The sequence below is a fragment of the Moschus berezovskii genome, chromosome 5, assembly GCF_049115385.1.
Source record: "Moschus berezovskii isolate FMDL1 chromosome 5, NW_MosBer_1.0, whole genome shotgun sequence".
In the NCBI taxonomy this organism is placed as follows: domain Eukaryota; kingdom Metazoa; phylum Chordata; class Mammalia; order Artiodactyla; family Moschidae; genus Moschus; species Moschus berezovskii.
The window spans coordinates 4,676,419-4,695,807 of NC_142464.1; the positions used below are offsets into that span (position 1 = coordinate 4,676,419).

General features: G+C 46.6%; 1 protein-coding gene across 1 annotated transcript in view; it reads right to left on the reverse strand.

Annotated features, from left to right (window-relative positions):
• Positions 1–2,045: 2,045 nt before the first annotated feature.
• Positions 2,046–19,389, reverse strand: part of LOC148777778 (uncharacterized) — a 115,795-nt gene continuing 98,451 nt past the window's right edge. Inside the window, exon 4 of the mRNA XM_088836652.1 lies at positions 2,046–2,315. Coding sequence (XP_088692778.1) covers positions 2,046–2,315 — 270 coding nt within the window. The remainder of the gene's footprint in view (positions 2,316–19,389) is intronic.

Below are 19,389 nucleotides of genomic sequence, written 5' to 3' on the forward strand. Positions count from 1 at the left end.
TTTTCGTGACTATCCTGGTCATGAAGAACTTTGTTGTACAGTTCTTCTGCGTATTCCTGCCACCTCTTCTTAATATGTTCTGCCTCTGTTAGGTTATAAAATTTCTATCCTTTATCGAGCTCATCTTTGCATGAAATGTTCCCTTGGAATCTCCAATGTTCTTGAAGAGGTCTCTTGTTTTTCCTGTTCTGTTGTTTTCCTCTATTTCTTTGCATAGATCACTGAGGAAGGCTTTCTTATCTCTCCTTGCTATTCTTTGGAACTCTGCATTCTAATGCTTATATCTTTCCCTTTCTCCTTTGCTTTTCGCTTCTCTTCTTTTCACAGCTATTTGTAAGGCCACCTCAGACAGCCATTTTGCTTTTTTTGCATTTCTTTTCCATGGGGATGCTCTTGGTCCCTGTCTTCTGTACAATGTCACGAACCTCCGTCCAGAGTTCATCAGGCACTCTATCAATCAGATCTAGTCCCTTAAATCTATTTCTCACTTCCACTGTATAATCATAAGGGATTTGATTTAGGTCATATCTGAATGGTCTAGGGGTTTTCCCTACTTTCTTCAATTTAAGTCTGAATTTGGCAATAAGGAGTTCATGATCTGAGCCACAGTCAGCTCCTGGTCTTGTTTTTACTAACTGTATACAGCTTCTCTGTCTTTGTCTGCAAAGAATGTTATCAATCTGATTTTGGTGTTGACCATCTGGTGATGTCCACGTGTAGAGTCTTCTCTTGTGTTGTTGGAAGAGGGTGTTTGCTATGACCAGTGCGTTCTCTTGACAAAACTCTATTAGCCTTTGCCCTGCTTCATTCCGTGCTCCAAGGCCAAATTTGCCTGTTACTCCAGGTGTTTCTTGACTTCCTACTTTTGCATTCCAGTCCCCTATAATGAAAAGGACATCTTTTTTGAGTGTTAGTTCTTAAAGGTCTTGTAGGTCTTCATAGAACCATTCAAATTCGGCTTCTTCAGTGTTACTGGTTGGGGCATAGGCCTGGATTACTGTAATGTTGAATGTTTTGCCTTGGAAACTAACAGAAATCATTCTGTCGTCTTTAAGATTGCCTCCAAGTACTGCATTTCGGACTCTTTTGTTGACCATGATGGCTACTCCATTTCTTCTAAGGGATTCCAGCCCACAGTAGTAGATATAATGGTCATCTGAGTTAAATTCACCCATTCCAGTCCAGTTTAATTCACTGATTCCTAGAATGTCTATGTTCACTCTTGCCATCTCCTGTTTGACCACTTCCAATTTGCCTTGATTCATGGACCTAACATTCCAGGATCCTATGCAATATTCCTCTTACAGCACCGTACTTTGCTTCTATCACCGGTCACATCCACAACTGGGTACTGATTTTGCTTTTGGTTCATCCCTTCATTCCTTCTAGAATTATTTCTCCACTGATCTCCAGTAGCATACTGGGCACCTACCGACCTGGGGAATTCCTCATTCAGTATCCTGTCATTTTGCCCTTTGATACTGTTCATGGGTTTCTCAAGGCAAGTATACTGAAGTGGTTTACCATTCCCTTCTCCAGTGGACCACATTCGGCTGTGGTCCATGTGATCAGATCAACTAGATTTCTGTGATTGTGATTTCAGTGAGTCTTCCCTCTGATGCCTCCTCGCAATACCTACCATCTTATTTGAGTTTCTCTTACCTTGGGTGTGGGATATCTCTTCACAGCTGTTCCAAGAAAGCGCAGCTGCTGCACCTTACCTTGGATGAGGGGTATGTCCTCAAGGCTGCCCCTTCTGACCTTGGACGTGAGTACCTCCACTCGGCCCTCAATGGCACAGCCACCGCCTATTGGACGTGGCGTACCTCCTCTTGGCCGCTTGCCCTGGCCTCAGGCGTGGGGTAACTCCTCACTCTCACACATTATTGCATGGTCTGTTGCGCCAGGGCCAGCTTCTCTCGCAACTGAACAGGCGGGGCCGGCGATTCTCGCATCTGCGCGTGTGGGGCCGGTGTCTCTCGCGTCTGCATTGGAGGGGTTGGGGTCTCTTCGGTCTGCACAGGCTAGGCCGGCTTCTCTTGCAACTACTTGGTCAGGGCCTGGGTCTCTCGCGCCTGGGGGAGAGGGGCCCGGGATTCTAGGGTCTGAGCGGGCGGGGCTGGCGATTCTCCAGTCTGCGCGGGAGGGGCCAGTGTCACTGGCATCTGCTCGGAAGTGGCCAGGGTCTCGCGGGTCTGCACGGGCGGGGCCTGTGTCTCTCCTGTCTGCAAGGGCGGGGCCGGCGACTCTGGCCTCTGCACCAGTGGGGCCAGTGTCTCTCGTGTCTGCGCAGGCAGGGAAGGCTTCCCTTGCATCTGTGCAGGAGGGGACGGCATCTCTCGCGTCTGCACCGCTGGGTGAGACTCAGAAAATTCCCTCACACATTTGTGCTCATTGGAGAGGAGAACACACTTTATGGACTCAAAGCGAGATGAGCCCCTATTCCCATTTAACGGCTCGAGAGTAAACCGAAAGTTCCCCTTCCAACACAAAAGGGGACCTGATTTCCCTGAAACAACCCGAGCAAGTACCTGAGGTCCCCGTCGCATCTTGATAGATACCCCCAGCTTCCCGCCGCAACTCGAGAAACACCACAAAATTATTCCCTCAATGCCAGATGAGGAAATTTTTTGCTGCAGAATCTCAAGAGAAATACCACTTTCCCTCTTGAAAGGCAAAAGGGGACTTGACACCCTTTATGTAACTCAGAAAGTTCTTTCACACAGCCGGCCCCATTGGACCGGAGAACACATTTTATGGAATAAATTCGAGATGAGCCCCTATTCCCATTTAACGACTGGAGAGTAAACTGGAAGTTCCCCTTCCACTGCAAAAGGGGACCTGACTTCCCTGAAGCAATCCCAGCGAGTTCCTGAGATCCCTGTTCCAACTGGAGAAGAACCCACAGCTTGCCGCCGCAACTAGAGAAACACCACAAAATTATCCACTCAATGCGAGATGAAGAAATTTTGTGCTGCAGAATCTCAAGAGAAATACAACATTCCCTCTTGAAAGGTAAAAGGGTACTTGACACCCTTTATGAGACTCAGAAATTTCACTAACATCAGTCCCGATTGGACAGGAGAACACTCTTTATGGACTCGATTCGAGATGAGGCACTATTACCATTTAACGGCTCGAGAATAATCCGGAAGTTCCCCTTCCAACACAAAAGGGGACCTGATTTCCCTGGAGCAACCCGAGCTAGTTCCTGAGGTCACCGTGCCAACTCGAGAAGTACCACCAGCTTCCCGCCGCAACTCGAGAAACACCACAAAATTATCCCCTCAATGCGAGATGAGGAAATTTTGCACTGCAGAATCTTAAGAGAAATACCACATTACCTCTTGAAAGGCAAAAGGGTCCTTGAAACCCTTTATGCGACTCAGGAATTTCACTAATATCAGTCCCCATTGGAGAGGAGAACACACTTTAAGGACTCAATACGAGATGAGGCCCTATTGCCTTTTAAAGGCTCGAGAGTAAACCGTAAGTTCCCGTTCCAACATAAAAGGGGACCTGACTTCACAGAAGCAACCCGAGTGAATGCCTGAGGTCCCCGGCACAAGTCTAGAAGTACCTTCAGCTTCTCGCCACAACTCGAGAAACACCACAAAATTATCCCCTCAATGGGAGATGAGGAAATTTTGCATTGCAGAATCTCAAGAGAAATACCACATTGCCGCTTGAAAGGCAAAATGGTACTTGACACCCGCTTTGCAACTCAGAAAGTTCCCTCACACAGCCGTCCCCATTGGAGAGGAGAACACAATTTATGGACTCAATTCGAGATGAGGCCCTATTCCCATTTAACGGCTCGAGAGTAAACCGGAAGTTCCCCTTCCAACACAAAAGGGGACCTGACTTCCCTGAAGAAACCCGAGCGAGTTCCTGAGGTCGCCATCGCAACTCGAGAAGTTCCCCCAACTTCCCACCGCAACTCGAGAAACACCACAAAATTATCCCTTCAATGTGAGATGAGGAAATTTTGCGCTGCAGAATCTCAAGAGATATCCTACATTCACGCTTGAAAGTCAAAGGGATACTTGAAACCCTTTATGTAACTCAGAAATTTCCCTCACACAGTCGTCCCCATTGGAGAGGAGAACACACATTTTGAACTCAACTCAAGAAGACGTCCTATTTCCATTTAACGTTTCGAGAGTAATCCCGAAATTCCCCTTTCACCAGAAAAGGGGACTTAACTTTCCTGAAGCAACACGAGCTAGTTCCTGAGGTTCACGTCGTAACTCGAGATTTACCCCCAGCTTCCTGCCTCAACAGGAGAAACACCACAAAATTATCTGCTCAATGAGAGATCAGGAAATTTTGCGCAGCACTATTAAACGGAAATCCCACATTCCCGCCTGAAAATCAAAAGGGTACTTGACACCCATTATGCGACAAATAAATTTTCCTCACACAGACGTCCCCACTGGAGAGGAGAACATACATTATGGACTCAACTCGAAGAGGCCCTATTTCCATTTAACGGTGGGAGAGTAATCCCGAAATTCCCCTACTAACACAAAAGAGGACCTGACTTCCCTGAAGGAACACAAGGGATTTCCTGAGGTTCCCGTTGCAACTCGAGATGTACCCCCAGCTGACCCCCACAACTTTAGAAACACCCCAATATTATCCCCTAAATGCAAGATGAGGAAATTTGGCACTGCAGAATTTCAAGACAAATCCCATATTCTTGCTTGAAAGGCAAAAGGGTACTTGACACCCTTTATGCGACACAGAAAGTTCCCTAACAGCCGTCCCCATTGGAGAGAACCCATTTTATGGACTCAAATCGAGAAGAGGCCCTATTCCCATTAAACGACTGGAGAGTAATCCGGAAGGTCCCCTTCCAACACCAAGGGGACCTGTCTTCCCTGAAGCAACAGGAGCGAGTTCCTGAGGACCCCCTCACATCTCGAGATGTACCCCCAGCTTTGTGCCGCAACTCAAGAAAAACCAGAAAATTATCCCCTCAATGCGAGATGAGGAAATTGTGCACTTCAGAATCTCAAGAGAATTACCACTTTCCCTCATGAAAGGCAAAAGTGTACTTGATATCTTTATGCGACTCAGAAATTTCCTTTAAACTGCCATCCCCATTGGAGAGGAGAACACAGTTTATGAACTCAAATCGAGAAGAGGCCCTGTTTACATTTAACGGCTCGAGAGTAATTTCGAAGTACCCTTCCAACAAAAAAGGGGACCAGACTTCCCTGAAGCAAACCAAGCAAGGTCCTGAGGTCCCCATCGCAACTCCAGAAGTTCCCCCAGCTTCCCGCAGCAATTCGAGAAACACCAAAAAATTATTCCTCAATGCGAGATGAGGAAATTTTGCACTGCCGAATTTCAAGAGAAATCCCATTTCCCGCTTGAAAGGCAAACGGGTACTTGACACCATTTATGTGACTCAGAAAGTTCCCTCACAACCCTGTCCCTATTGCAGACGAGAACACACTTTATAGTCTCAACTCGAGATGAGGTCTGATTCCCATTTAACTTCTCGAGAGTAATCCGGTAATTCCCCTTCCAATACAAAAGGGGACCTGACTTCCCTGACGCAACACGAGAGAGTTCCTGAGGTCCCGTCGCAACTCAAGAAGTACCCCCAGCTTCCAGCCGCAACTCGAAAAACACCACAAAAATATCCCCTCAAAGCGAAATGAGGAAATTTTGTCCTGCAGAAACTCAAGAGAAATACCACATTACCTCATGAAAGACAAAAGGGTACTTGACACCCTTTATGCGACTCAGAAAGTTTCCTCACCCAATCGTCCCCATTGGACAGGAAAACATATGTTATGGACTCACTTCGAGATGAGGCCTTATTCCCATTTAACAGCTCGAGAGTAAACTGGAAGTTCCACTTCCACCACAAAAGGGGACCTGACTTCCCTGAAGCAACCCGAGCAAGTTTCTGAGGTCCCGGAGGCAACTCGAGAAGTACCACCAGCTTCCTGCTGCAACTCGAGAAACACAACATTATCCCCTCAATGCGAGATGAGGAAATTTTGCGCTGCAAAATCTCAAGAGTAATCCCACATTCCCTCTAGAAAGCCAAAAGGGTAATTGCAACTCTTTTTGCGACTCAGAAAGTTCCCTCACACAGCCGTCCCCGTTGGACAGGAGAACACACTTCATGGACTCAATTCGAGATGAGGCCCTATTCCCATTTAACGGCTCGAGAGTAAACCGGAAGTTCCCCTTCCAACACAAAAGGGGAACTGACTTCCCTGAAGAAACCCGAGCGAGTTCCTGAGGTCTCAGTCGTAATTCTAAAAGTACCCCCAGCTTCCCGTCTCACCTCGAGAAACACCACAAAATTATCCCCTCAATGCGAGTTGAGGAAATTTTGCGTTGCAGAATCTCAAGAGAAATACCACATTCCATCTTGAAAGTCAAAAGGGTACTTGACACTCTTTTTGCGACTCAGAAATTTCACAAACATCAGTCCCCTTTGGAGAGGAGAACACACTTTATGGACTCAATTCGAGATGAGGCCCTATTTCCTTTTAAAGGCTCGAGAGTAAACCAGAAGTTCCCCTTCCAACAAAAGAGGGGACCTGACTTCCCTGAAGCAACCCGAGCGAGTCCCTGTGGTCCCCGTCGCAACTCGAGAAGTACCCCCAGCTTCCCGCCGCAACTACAGAAACAACACAAAATTATCCCCTCAATGCGAGATGAGGAAATTTGCGGTGCAGAATCTCAAGAGAAATACCACATTCCCTCTTGAAAGGCAAAAGGGTACTTGACACCCTTTATGTTACTGAGAAATTTCACTAAAATGAGTTCGAATTGGAGAGGAGAGCACACTTTATGGTCTCAATTCGAGATGAGCCCCTATTCAGATTTTACGTCTCGAGAGTACACCGGAAGTTCCCCTTCAAAAACCAAAGGGGACCTGACTTCCCTGAAGAAACCCGAGTGAGTTCCTGAGGTCCCCGTCACAACTCGAGAAGTACCCCCAGCGTCCCGCCGCAACTCGAGAAACAACACAAAATTATCCCCTCAATGCGAGATAAGGAAATTTTGCGCTGCAGAATCTCAAGAGAAATACTACATTCCCTCTTGAAAGGCAAAAGGGTACTTCACACCCTTTATGCGACTCAGAAAGTTCCCTCACACAGCCGTCCAATTGGAGAGGGGAACACACTTTATGGACTCAATTCGATATGAGTTACTACTCCCATTTAACGGCTCGAGAGTAAACCTTAAGATCCCCTTCTAACACAAAAGGGGCCTTACTTCCCTGAACCAACCCGAGCGAGTTCGTGAGTTCCCCGTCGCAACTCAAAAAGTACACCCCTATGGGACACAGAAATTTCACTAACTTCAGTCCCCATTAGAGACGGGAACTCACTTTATGGACTCAATTAGAGATGAGGCCCTATTCCCATTTAACGGCTCGAGGGTAATCAGGAAGTTCCCCTTCCAGCACAAAAGGGGAGCTGATTTCCCTGAAGCAACCCGAGCGAGTTCCTGAGGTCACCGAGGCAACTCGAGAAGTACCACCAGCTTCCTGCCGCAACTCGAGAAACACCACAAAATTATCCCCTCAATGGGAGATGAGGAAATTTTGCGCTGCAGTATCTGAAGAGATAAACCACATTACCTCTTGAAAGCCAAAAGGGTACTTGACACTCTTTTTGCGACTCAGAAAGTTCCCTCAAAGCCGTCCCCATTGGAAAGGAGAAAACACTTTTTGGACTCAATTCGAGATGAGGCCCTATTCCCATTTAATGGCTCGAGAGTAAACCGGAAGATTCTCTTCGAACACAAAAGGGGACCTGACTTCCCTGAAGCAACCGAAGCGAGTTCCTGCGTTCCCCGTCGCATCTTGAGTGGTACACTAATCTTCCCGCCGCAATTGGAGAAACACCACAAAATTATCCCCTCAATGCGAGATGAGGAAATTTTATGCTGCAGAATCTCAAGAGAAATCCCACATTCCTGCCTGAAAGGAAAAAGGATTCTTGACTCCCTTTAGGCGACTCTGAAACTTCCCTAACATCTGTCATCATTGGAGTGGAGAACACACTTTATGGGCTCAAATCGAGAAGAGGCAATATTCCCTTTTAACGGCTCGAGAGTAATCCGGAAGTTCCCCTTCCATCACAAAGAGGTCTTGACTTACCTGAAGCGACCGGAGCGAGTTCCTGATGTCCCCGTCGAAACTCGAGAAGTAACCCCTGCCTCCCGCCACAACGTGAGAAACACCACAAAATTATCCCCTCAATGCGAGATGAGGTAATTTTGTGCTTCAGAATCTCAAGTAAATCCCACATTCCCGCTTGAAAGGCAATAGGGTACTTGGCACACGTTATGCCACTCACAAAGTTCCCTACCATCCTTCCCCATTTGAGAGAAGAAGACACTTTATGGTCTCCACTCAAGAACAGACCGTATTCCCATTAAAGGGCTCGAGAGTAATTTGGAAGTTCCCCTTCCAGCACAAAAGTGGACCTGACTTCCCTGAAGTAACTCGACTGAGTTCCTGGGTTCCCCCTCGCAATTCAAGAAGTACCTCTGGCTTCCCGCTGCAACTCGAGGAACAATAAAAATTATCCCCTCAATACAAGATGAGGAAATTTTGCGCTGAAGAATCTTAAGAGAAATACCACATTCCAGGTTGAAAGGCAAAAGGGTACTTGACACCGTTTATGTGACTCAGAAATTTCCCACATACAGACATCCCATTGGAGAGGAGAACACACTTTATGTACTCAATTGGAGATGAGCCCTATTACCATTTAACAGCTCGAGAGTAAATTGCAAGTTCTCCTTCCAACAACAAAGGGAACCTGAATTCCCTGAAGCAACCCGAGCGAGTTCCTGAGGTCCCCATCGCAACTCGAGAAGTACCCCCAGCTTCCCGCCGCAACTCGTGAAACACCCCAAAATTATCCCCTCAATGCGAGATGAGGAAATTTTGCACTGCAGAATCTCAAGAGAAATACCACATTCCCTCTTGAAAGGCCAAAGTGTACTTGACGCCCTTTATGCGACTCAGAAAGTTCCCTCACACAGCTGTCCCCATTGGACAGGAGAACACACTTTATGGACTCAATTCGAGATGAGTTACTATTCCCATTTAATGGCTCGAGAATAAACCGTAGGTTCCCCTTCTAACACAAAAGGGGCCCTAATTCCCTGAACCAACCTGAGCGAGTTCCAGAGGTCTCCGGCGCAACTCGAAAATACCCCAGCTTCCCGCCGCAACTCTTGAAACACCACAAAATTAACCCCTCAATGCGAGATGATGAAATTTTGTGCTGCAGAATCTCAAGAGAAATCACAAATTCCCGCTTGAAAGGTAAAAGGGTACTTGACACCTTTTATGCGACTCAGAAAGTTCCCCCACACAGCCGTCAAAATTGGAGAGGAGAACACACTTTTGGACTCAACTCGAGAATTGGCCCTATTCCAGTATAACGGTTCGAGAGTAAACCGGAAGTCCACCTCCAGCACAAAAGGGGACCTGACATCCCTGAAGCAACCTGAGCGAGTTCCTCAGGTCCCGTCGCAAATCACTAAGTACCCCAGCTTCCCACCACAACTAGAGAAACAACACAAAATTATCCCCTCAATGCGAGATGAGGAAATTTTGCGCTTCAGTGTCTCAAGAGAAATCCCACATTCCCGCTTGAAAGGCAAAATGATTCTTGAAACTCTTTATGCGAATCAGAAAGTTCCCTCAAACTGCCATCCCCATTGGAGAGGAGGACACACTTTATGGATTCAACTCGAGAAGAGGCCCTTTTCCCACTTCATGGCTCTATAGTAATCCCGAAGTTCCCCTTCATTCACAAAAGGGGAATTGATTTCCCTTAACCAACATGAGCGAGTTCCAGAGGTCCCCGTCAGAAGTCAAGAAGTACCCCCAGCTTCCCACCATACTGGAGGAACACCACAAAATTATCCCCTCAATGTGTGATGAGGAAATTTTGCTCTGCAGAATCTCACGAGAAATTCCTCATTCCCGCTTCAAACGGAAAAGTTTACATGACACCCTTTATGCGACTCAGAAAGTTCCCTCACACAGCCATACCCATTGGAGAGGAGAACACACTTTATGGACTCAGTTCGAGAAGAGGCCCTCGAGAGTAATCCCGAATTTACCCTTCGTTCACAAAAGGGGACCTGACTTCCCTGAAGCAAACCCAGCAAGTTCCTGAGGTCCCCATCCCTACTCGAGAAATATCCCAAGTATCCCGCCGCAACTCTAGAAACACCACAAAATTATCCCCTCAATGCGACATGAGGAAATTTTGCGCAGCAGAATCTCAAGAGGAAACCCACATTCGCACTTGAAAGGCTAAAGGGTACTACTTGACACCCTTTATGCGACACAGAAAGTTCCCTCACACAGCAGTCCACATTGGAGAGGAGAAAACACTTTATGGACTCAACACGAGAAGAGGCCCTATTCCCACTAAAGGGCTCGAGAGTAATCCGGAAGTTCCCCTTCCAGCACAAAAGGGGAACTGACTTCGCTGAAGTAACTCGAGTGAGTTCCTGAGGTCCCCGTCGCAACGCGAGAAGTACTCCCAGCTTCCCGCCGCAATTCGAGAAACACCACAAAATTATCCCCTCAATGCGAGATGAGGAAATTTTGCGAAGCAAAATCTCAAGAGAAAACCCACATTCCCGCTTGAAAGGCAAAAGGGTATTTGACTCCCTTTAGGCGACTCAGAATGTTCCCTAACATCCATCCTCAGTGGAGAGGAGAACACACTTTATGGACTCAAATCGAGAATAAGCTTTATTCCCATTCAAGGGCTCAAGAGTAATCTGGAAGATCCCCGTCCAGCACAAAAGTGGACCTGATTTCCCTGAAGTAACTCGAATGAGTTCCTGAGGTCCCCGTAGCAACTCGAGAAGTACCCCCAGCTTCCTACCGCAATTCGAGAAAAACCACAATATTAATCGCTCAATGCGACATGAAGAATTTTTGACCTGCAGAATCTCAAGAGAAATCCCACATTCACACTTGAAAGGCAAAAGGGTACTTGACTCTCTTTAGGCGACTCAGACTGGTCCCTAACATCCATCCTCAGTGGAGAAGAGAACACACTTTATGGACTCAAATCGAGAAGAGGCAATATTCCCATTTAACCGCTCGAGATTAATCTGCAAGTTCCCCTTCCAACACAAAAGGGGACTTGACTTCACTGAAGCAACCCGAGCGAGTTCCTGAGGTTCCCGTCGCAAATCGAGAATACTCCCTGATTCCCGCCGCAACAAGATAAACACCACAAAATTATCCCATCAATGCGAGATGAGGTAATTTTGCGCTGCAGAATCTCAAGAGAAATCCCACATTCACGCTTGAAAGGCAAAAGGGTTCTGGACTCCCTTTAGGTGACTCAGAATGTACCCTAACATCCGTCCTCAGTGGAGAGGAGAACACACTTCACGGACTCAAATCGAAAAGAGGCAATGTTCCCATTTAACGGCTCGAGAGTAATCCGGAAGTTCCCCTTCTAACACAGAAGGGGACTTGACTTCCCTGAAGCAACCCGAGCGAGTTCCTGAGGTCCCCGTCGCAACTCTAGAGGTACCCGCATCTTCCCACTGCAACTCGAGAAACACCACAAAATTATGCCCTCAATGCAAGAAGAGGAAATTTTGTGCTGCAGTATTTCAAGAGAAATACCACATTACCTCTTGAAAGGCAAAAGGGTACTTGATACCCTTTATGTGACTGGGAAATTTCACTAACATCAGTCCCCATTGGAGAGGAGAACACACTTTATGGACTCAATTCGAGATGAGTCCCTATTACCATTTAACGGCTCGAGAGTAAACCGGAGGTTCCCCTTCCAACACAAAAGGGGACTTGACTTCCCTGAAGCAACCCAAGAGAGTTCCTGAGGTCCCAGTTGCAACTCGGAAAGTACCCCCTCCTTCACGCCGCAATTCAAGATACTAAACAAAATTATCCCCTCAATGCAAGATGAGAAAATTTTGAGCTGTAGAATCTCAAGAGAAATCCCACGTTGCCGCTAGAATGGCAATAGGGTACTTGACACACTTTATTCCACTCAGAAAGATCCCTAACATCCGTCCCCATTTGAGAGGAGAACACACTTTATGGACTCAACTCGAGAAGAGGCCCTATTTCCATTCAATGCCTCGAGAGAAATCCGGAAGTTCCCCTTCCAGCACAAAAGGTGACCTGACTTCCTTGAAATAACTCGAGTGAGTTCCTGAGGTCCCCTTCACAACTTGAGTAGTACCCCCAGCTCCCCGCTGCAATTCGAGAAACACCACAAAATTATCCCCTCAATGCGAGATGAGGAAATTTTTCGCTGCAGAATCTCAAGAGAAATCCCACATTCCTGATTGAAAGGCAAAAGGATACTTCACACATTTTATGCCACTCAGAAAGTTCCCTAACATCCATCCGCATTGGAGAGGAGAACACACTTTATGGACTCAAATCGAGAAGAAGCCCTATTCACATTCAAGGTCTCAAGAGTAATCCGGAAGATCCCCGTCCAACACAAAAGTGGACCTGACTTCCCTGAAGTAACTCGAATGAGTTCCTGAGGTCCCCAAAGCAACTCGAGAAGTACCCCCAGCTTCCTGCCACAATTCAAGAAACACCACAATATTAATCCCTCAATGCGAGATGAAGAAATTTGCGCTGCAGTATCTCAGGAGAAATCTCACATTGCAGCTTGAAAGGCAAAAGGGTACTTGACTCCCTTTAGGCGACTCAGAATGTTCCCTAACATCCGTCCTGAGTGGAGAAGAGAACACACTTTATGGACTCAAATCGAGAAGATCCAATATTCCCATTGAACGGCTCGAGAGTAATCCGGAAGTTCCCCTTCCACACAAAAGTGGACCTGTCTTCCCTGAAGTTACTCGCGAGAGTTCCTGAGGTCTCCATCGCTACTCGAGAAGTACCCCCTGCTTCCCAACGCAATTCAAGAAACACCACCAAATTATCCCCTCAATGCGAGATGAGGTAATTTTGCGCTGCAGAATCTCAAGAGAAGTCCCACATTCCCGCTTGAAAGGCCAAAGGGTACTAAAACACTTTATGGGACTCAGAACTTTCCCTAATATCTGTCCCCATTGGAGAGGAGAGCACACTTGATTGGCTCAACTCGAGAATAGTCCCTATTCCCATTTAATGGCTCGAGAGAAATCCCGAAGTTCCCCTTCCAACACAAAAGGGAACCTGACATCCCTGAAGCACCCCGAGCTCATTACTGAGGTCCCTGTCTAAACTCGAGAAGTACCCTCAGCTTCCCGCCGCATCTCGAGAAACACCACAGAATTATCCCCTCAATGAGATATGAGGAAATTTTGAACTGCACAATCAAGGGAAAAACCACATCCCCGCCTGAAAGGGAAAAGGTTATTTGACACACTTAATCAGTTCAGTTCAGTTCAGTCGCTCAGTCGTGTCCGACTCTCCGCGACCGCATGAATCACTGTACGCCAGGCCTCCCTGTCCATCACCAACTCCCGGAGTTCACTCAAACTCATGTCCACAGAATCGGTGATGCTATCCAGCCATCTCATTTTCTGTCTTGCCCTTCTCCTCCCGCCCCCAACCTTTCCTAGCATCAGAATCTTTTCCAATGTGTCAAATCATCACATGAGGTGTCCAAAGTATTGCAGTTTCAGCTTTAGCATCAGTCCTTCCAATGAACACCCAGGATTGATCTCCCTTAGAATGGACTGGTTGGATCTTCTTGCAGTACAAGGGACTCTCAAGAGTCTTCTCTAATACCACAGTTCAAAAGCATCAATTCTTCGGCGATCAGCTTTCTTCACAGTCCAACTCTCACATCCATACATGACCATGGGAAAAACCATAGCTTTGACTAGACGGACCTTTGTTGGCAAAGTGATGTCTCTGCTTTTTAATATACTATCAAGGTTGGCCATAACTTTCCTTCCAAGGAGTAAGCGCCTTTTAATTTCATGGCTGCAATCAGCATCTGCAGTGATTTTGGAGCCCCAAAAAATATAGTCTGACACTGTTTCCACTGTTTTTCCATCTATTTCACATGAATTGTTGGGACCAGATTCCATGACCTTTGTTTTCTGAATGTTGAGCTTCAAGCCAACCTTTTCACTCTCCTCTTTCACTTTCATTTAGAGGCTTTTGAGTTCCTCTTCACTTTCTGCCCTAAGGGTGGTGTCATCTGTATATCTGAGGTTATTGATATTTCTCCCAGCAATCTTGATTTCAGCTTGTTCTTCTTCCAGCCCAGCATTTCTAATGTTGCACTCTGCATATAATTTAAATAAGCAGGGTGACAATATACAACCTTGACATACTCCTTTTCCTATTTGGAACCAGTCTGTTGTTCCATGTACAGTTCTGACTGTTGCTTCCTGACCTGCATACAGGTTTCTCAAGAAGCAGGTCAGGTGGTCTGGTATTTCCATCGCTTTCAGAATGTTCCACAGTTTATTGTGATCCACACAGTCAAAAGCTTTGGCATAGTCAATGAAGCAGAAATAGATGTTATTCTGGAACTCGCTTGCTTTCTCCATGATCCACCGGATGTTGGTAATTTGATCTCTGGTGCCTCTGCCTTTTCTAAAACCTGCTTGAAAATCTGGGAGTTCACAGATCACATACTGCTGAAGCCTGGCTTGGAGAATTTTGAGCATGATTTTACTAGCGTGTGAGATGAGTGCAAATGTGCGGTAGTTTGAGCATTCTTTGGCATTGCCTTTCTTTGGGATTGGAATGAAGACTGACCTTTTCCAGTCCTGTGGCCACTGCTGAGTTTTCCAAATTTGTTGGCATATTGAGTGCAGCAATTTCACAGCATCATGTTTCAAGTTTTGAAATAGCTCAACTGGAATTCCTTCACTTCCACTAGCTTTGTTCTTTGTGATGCTTTGTAAGGCCCACTTGACTTCACATTCCAAGATGTCTGGCTCTAGGTCAGTGATCACATTTTCGTGACTATCCTGGTCGAGAAGATCTTTGTTGTACAGTTCTTCTGTGTATTCTTGCCACCTCTTCTTAATATCTTCTGATTCTGTTATGTCCATACCATTTCTGTTCTTTATCGAGCCCATCTTTGCATGAAATGTTCCCTTGAAATCTCTAATGTTCTTGCAGTGATCTCTTGTTTTTCCTGTTCTCTTGTTTTCCTCTATTTCTTTGCATTGATCACTGAGGAAGGCTTTCTTATCTCTCCTTGCTATTCTTTGGAACTCTGCATTCTAATGTTTATATCTTTCCTTTTCTCATTTGCTTTTCGCTTCCCTTCTTTTCACAGCTATTTCTGAGGCCACCTCAGACAGCAATTTTGCTTTTTTTCATTTCTTTTCCATGGGGATGCTCTTGGTGCCTGTCTCCTGGACAATGTCAAGAACCTCCGTCCAGAGTTCATCAGGCACTCTATCAATCAGATCTAGTCCCTTAAATCTATTTCTCACTTCCACTGTATAATCATAAGGGATTTGATTTAGGTCATATCTGAATGGTCTAGGGGTTTTCCCTACTTTCTTCAATTTAAGTCTGAATTTGGCAATAAGGAGTTCATGATCTGAGCCACAGTCAGCTCCTGGTCTTGTTTTTACTAACTGTATACAGCTTCTCTGTCTTTGTCTGCAAAGAATGTTATCAATCTGATTTCGGTGTTGACCATCTGGTGATGTCCACGTGTAGAGTCTTCTCTTGTGTTGTTGGAAGAGGGTGTTTGCTATGACCAGTGCGTTCTCTTGACAAAACTCTATTAGCCTTTGCCCTGCTTCATTCCGTGCTCCAAGAACAAATTTGCCTGTAACTCCATGTGTTTCTTGACTTCCTACTTTTGCATTCCAGTCCCCTATAATGAAAAGGACATCTTTTTTGGGTGTAAATTCTAAAAGGTCTTGTAGGTCTTCATAGAACCGTTCAACTTCGGCTTCTTCAGTGTTACTGGTTGGGGCATAGGCCTGGATTACTGTAATGTTGAATGGTTTGCCTTGGAAACGAACAGAAATCATTCTGTCCTTTTTAAGATTGCATCCAAGTACTGCATTTTGGAGTCTCTTGTTGACCATGATGGCTACTCCATTTCTTCTAAGGGTTTCCTGCCCACAGGGATATATATATAATGATCATCTGAGTTTAATTCACCCATTCCAGTCCATTTTAATCCACTGATTCCTAGAATGTCTATGTTCACTCTTGCCATCTCCTGTTTGACCACTTCCAATTTGCCTTGATTCATGGACCTAACATTCCAGGTTCCTATGCAATATTGCTCTTTACAGCACCGGACCTTGCTTCTATCACCGGTCACATCCACAACTGGGTACTGGTTTTGCTTTTGCTCCATCCCTTCATTCCTTCTAGAGTTATTTCTCCACTGATCTCCAGTAGCATACTGGGCACCTACAGACCTGGGGAATTCCTCATTCAGTATCCTGTCATTTTGCCCTTTGATACTCTTCATGGGGTTCTCAAGGCAAGTATACTGAAGTGGTTTGCCATTCCCTTCTCCAGTGGACCACATTCGACTATGTAGATTCCCGTGAGTATCATTTCAGTGTGTCTGCCCTCTGATGCCCCCTCACAATACCTACCATCTTATTTGAGTTTCTCTTACCTTGGGTGTGGGATATCTCTTCACAGCTCTTCCAAGAAAACACAGCTGCTGCAACTTACCTTGGATAAGGGGTATGTCCTCAAGGCCGCCCCTCCTGACCTTGAACGTGAGTAGCTCCTCTCGGCCCTCCCCAGCACAGCCACCACCTATTGGAGGTGGGATACCTCCTCTCGCCTGCCCTGGCCTCAGGCATGGGGTAGCTCCTCACAGCCGCACATCTTTTCATGGTCGGTTGCGCCAAGGCCTGTGTCTCTCGCGTCTGCGCAAGCGGGGTCTGCATATCCCGCATCTGGGTGGGTGGGTCCCGGGTCTCTCATGTCTGCACGGGTGGGGAAAGGGTCTCTCGCATCTGTGCGGGCAGGGCCGGGTGTCTCCCGTCTTCGCGAGCGGGGCCAGGGTCTCTTGCGTCTGCGCGGGCTGGGCCTGTGTCTCTCGCAACTGCACGGGCGGGGAAGGCGCCTCTCGTGTCAGCGTGGGCGGGGCAGTGTCTCTCACGTCTCAGCCGCCGGGGCCAGCGTCTCTTGTGTCTGCGCGGGTGGGACTGGGACAACTCCCGTCTGCACAGCCAGGTGAGACTCAGAAAATCCCCTCAAACAGTCGTCCCCACTGGAGAGGAGAACACACTTTATGGACTCAACTCTGGAAGATGCCCTATTCACATTTAAGGGCTCGAGAGTAATCTGGACGTTCCCCTTCCATCAAAAAAGGGGACCAGACTTGCCTGAAGCAACCCGAAGGAGTTCCTGAGGTCCCTGTCGCAACTCGAGAAGCACCCCCAGTGCCAAGCTGAAACTCGAGACACAACAAAATTATCCCCTCAATGCGAGATGAGGAAATTTTGCGCTGCAGAATCCCAAGAGAAATACCACATTCCCTTTTGAAAGGCAAAAGGGTACTTCACGCCCTTTATGTGACCCAGAAAGTTCCCTCACACAGCCGTCCCCATTGGAGAGGAGAACACACTTTATGGATTCAATCCGAGATGAGGACCTATTCCCATTTAACGGCTCGAGAGTAAACAGGAAGTTCTCCTTCCAACACAAAAGTGGACTTGACTTCCCTGAAGCAACCCGAGCGAGTTCCTGAGGTCCACGCCGCAACTCAAGAAGTACTCCTTGCTTCCCGCCGCAACTCAAGAAACACCACAAAATTATCCCCTCAATGCGCAATAAGGTAATTTTGCACTGCAGAATCTGAAGAGAAATCCCACATTGCCGATTGAAAGGCAAAAGGGTACTTGACTCTGTTTATGTGACTCAGAATGTTCCGTAATATTTGTCCTCAGTGGAGAGGAGAACACACATTATGGACTCAAATCAAGAAGAGGCAATATTACCATTTAACGGCTCCAGAGTAATCCGGATGTTCCTTTTACAAAACAATAGGGAACTTGACTTCCCTGAAGCAACCCGATCGAGTTCCTGAGGTCCCAGGCATAACTGGAGGCTTCCAGCCTAAACTCGAGAAAAACCACAAAATTATCCCCTCAATGCGAGATGAGGAAATTTTGCGCTACATAATCTTAAGAGAAATCCCACATTCACGCAAAAAATGCAAAATGGTACTTCACTCCCTTTATGCGACTCAGAATGTTCGCTAACATCTGTCCTCAGTGGAGAGGAGAACACACTTTATGGACTCAAATCGAGAAGAGGCAATATTCCCATTTAACGGCTCGAGAGTAATCCGGAAGTTCCCCTTCCAACACAAAAGGGGACTTGACTTTCCTGAAGCAACCCGAGCGAGGTCCTGAGGTCCCCATCGCAACTCAAGAATTACTCCCTGCTTCCCACCGCAACTCTACAAACACCACAAATGTATCGCCTCAATGCAGGATGAGGGAATTTTGCGTGGCACAATCACAAGAGAAATCCTATATTCCCGCTTTAAAGACCAAAGGGAACTTGAATCACTTGAGGCTACTCAGAATGGTCCCTAATGTCCATCCTCAGAGGAGAGGAGAACACACTTTACGGACTCAAATTGAGAAGAGGCAATATTCCCATTTAACGGCTTGAGAGTAATCCGGAAGTTCCCTTTCCAACACAAAAGGGGACCTGACATCCCTGAAGTAACTCCTGTGAGTTCCTCAGGTCCCCGTTGCAACCTCAGGATTTCATCCCTCATCCCGCCGCAATTCGAGAAACACCACAAAATTATCCCCTCCATGCAAGAAGAGGAAAATTTGCGCTGCAGAATCTCAAGAGAAATCCTACAGTCCCGCTTGAAAGGCAAAAGGATACTTGACTCCCTTTAGGAGACTCAGAATGGTCCCTAACATCAGTCCTCAGTGGAGAGGAGAACACACTTTATGGACTCAACTCGAGAAGAGGCCCTTTTCTCATTAAAGAGCTCAAGAGTAGTCTGGAAGTTCCTCTTCTAGCACAAAAGGGGACCTGACTTCTCTGAAGTAACTCGAGTGAGTTCCTGAGGTCCTCGTCTCACCTTGACGAGTACCCTCAGTTTTCCACTGCAATTAGAGAAACACCACAAAAGTATCCCCTCAATGAGAGATGAAGAAATTTTATGCTGCAGAATCTCAAGAGAAATCCCACAGTCCCGCTTGAAAGGCGAAAGGGTAATTTACTCCCATTTGGCGATTCAGAATGTTCCCTAACATCCATCCTCAGTGGAGAGGAGAACTCACTTTATGGTCTCAAAACGAGAAGAGGCAATATTCCCATTTAACGGCTCGAGAGTAATCCGGAAGTTCCAATTCCAACACAAAATGGGACATGACTAACCTGAAGCAACCCGAGCGAGTTCCTAGGTCCTTGTCGCAACTCGAGAAGTACCACCTGCT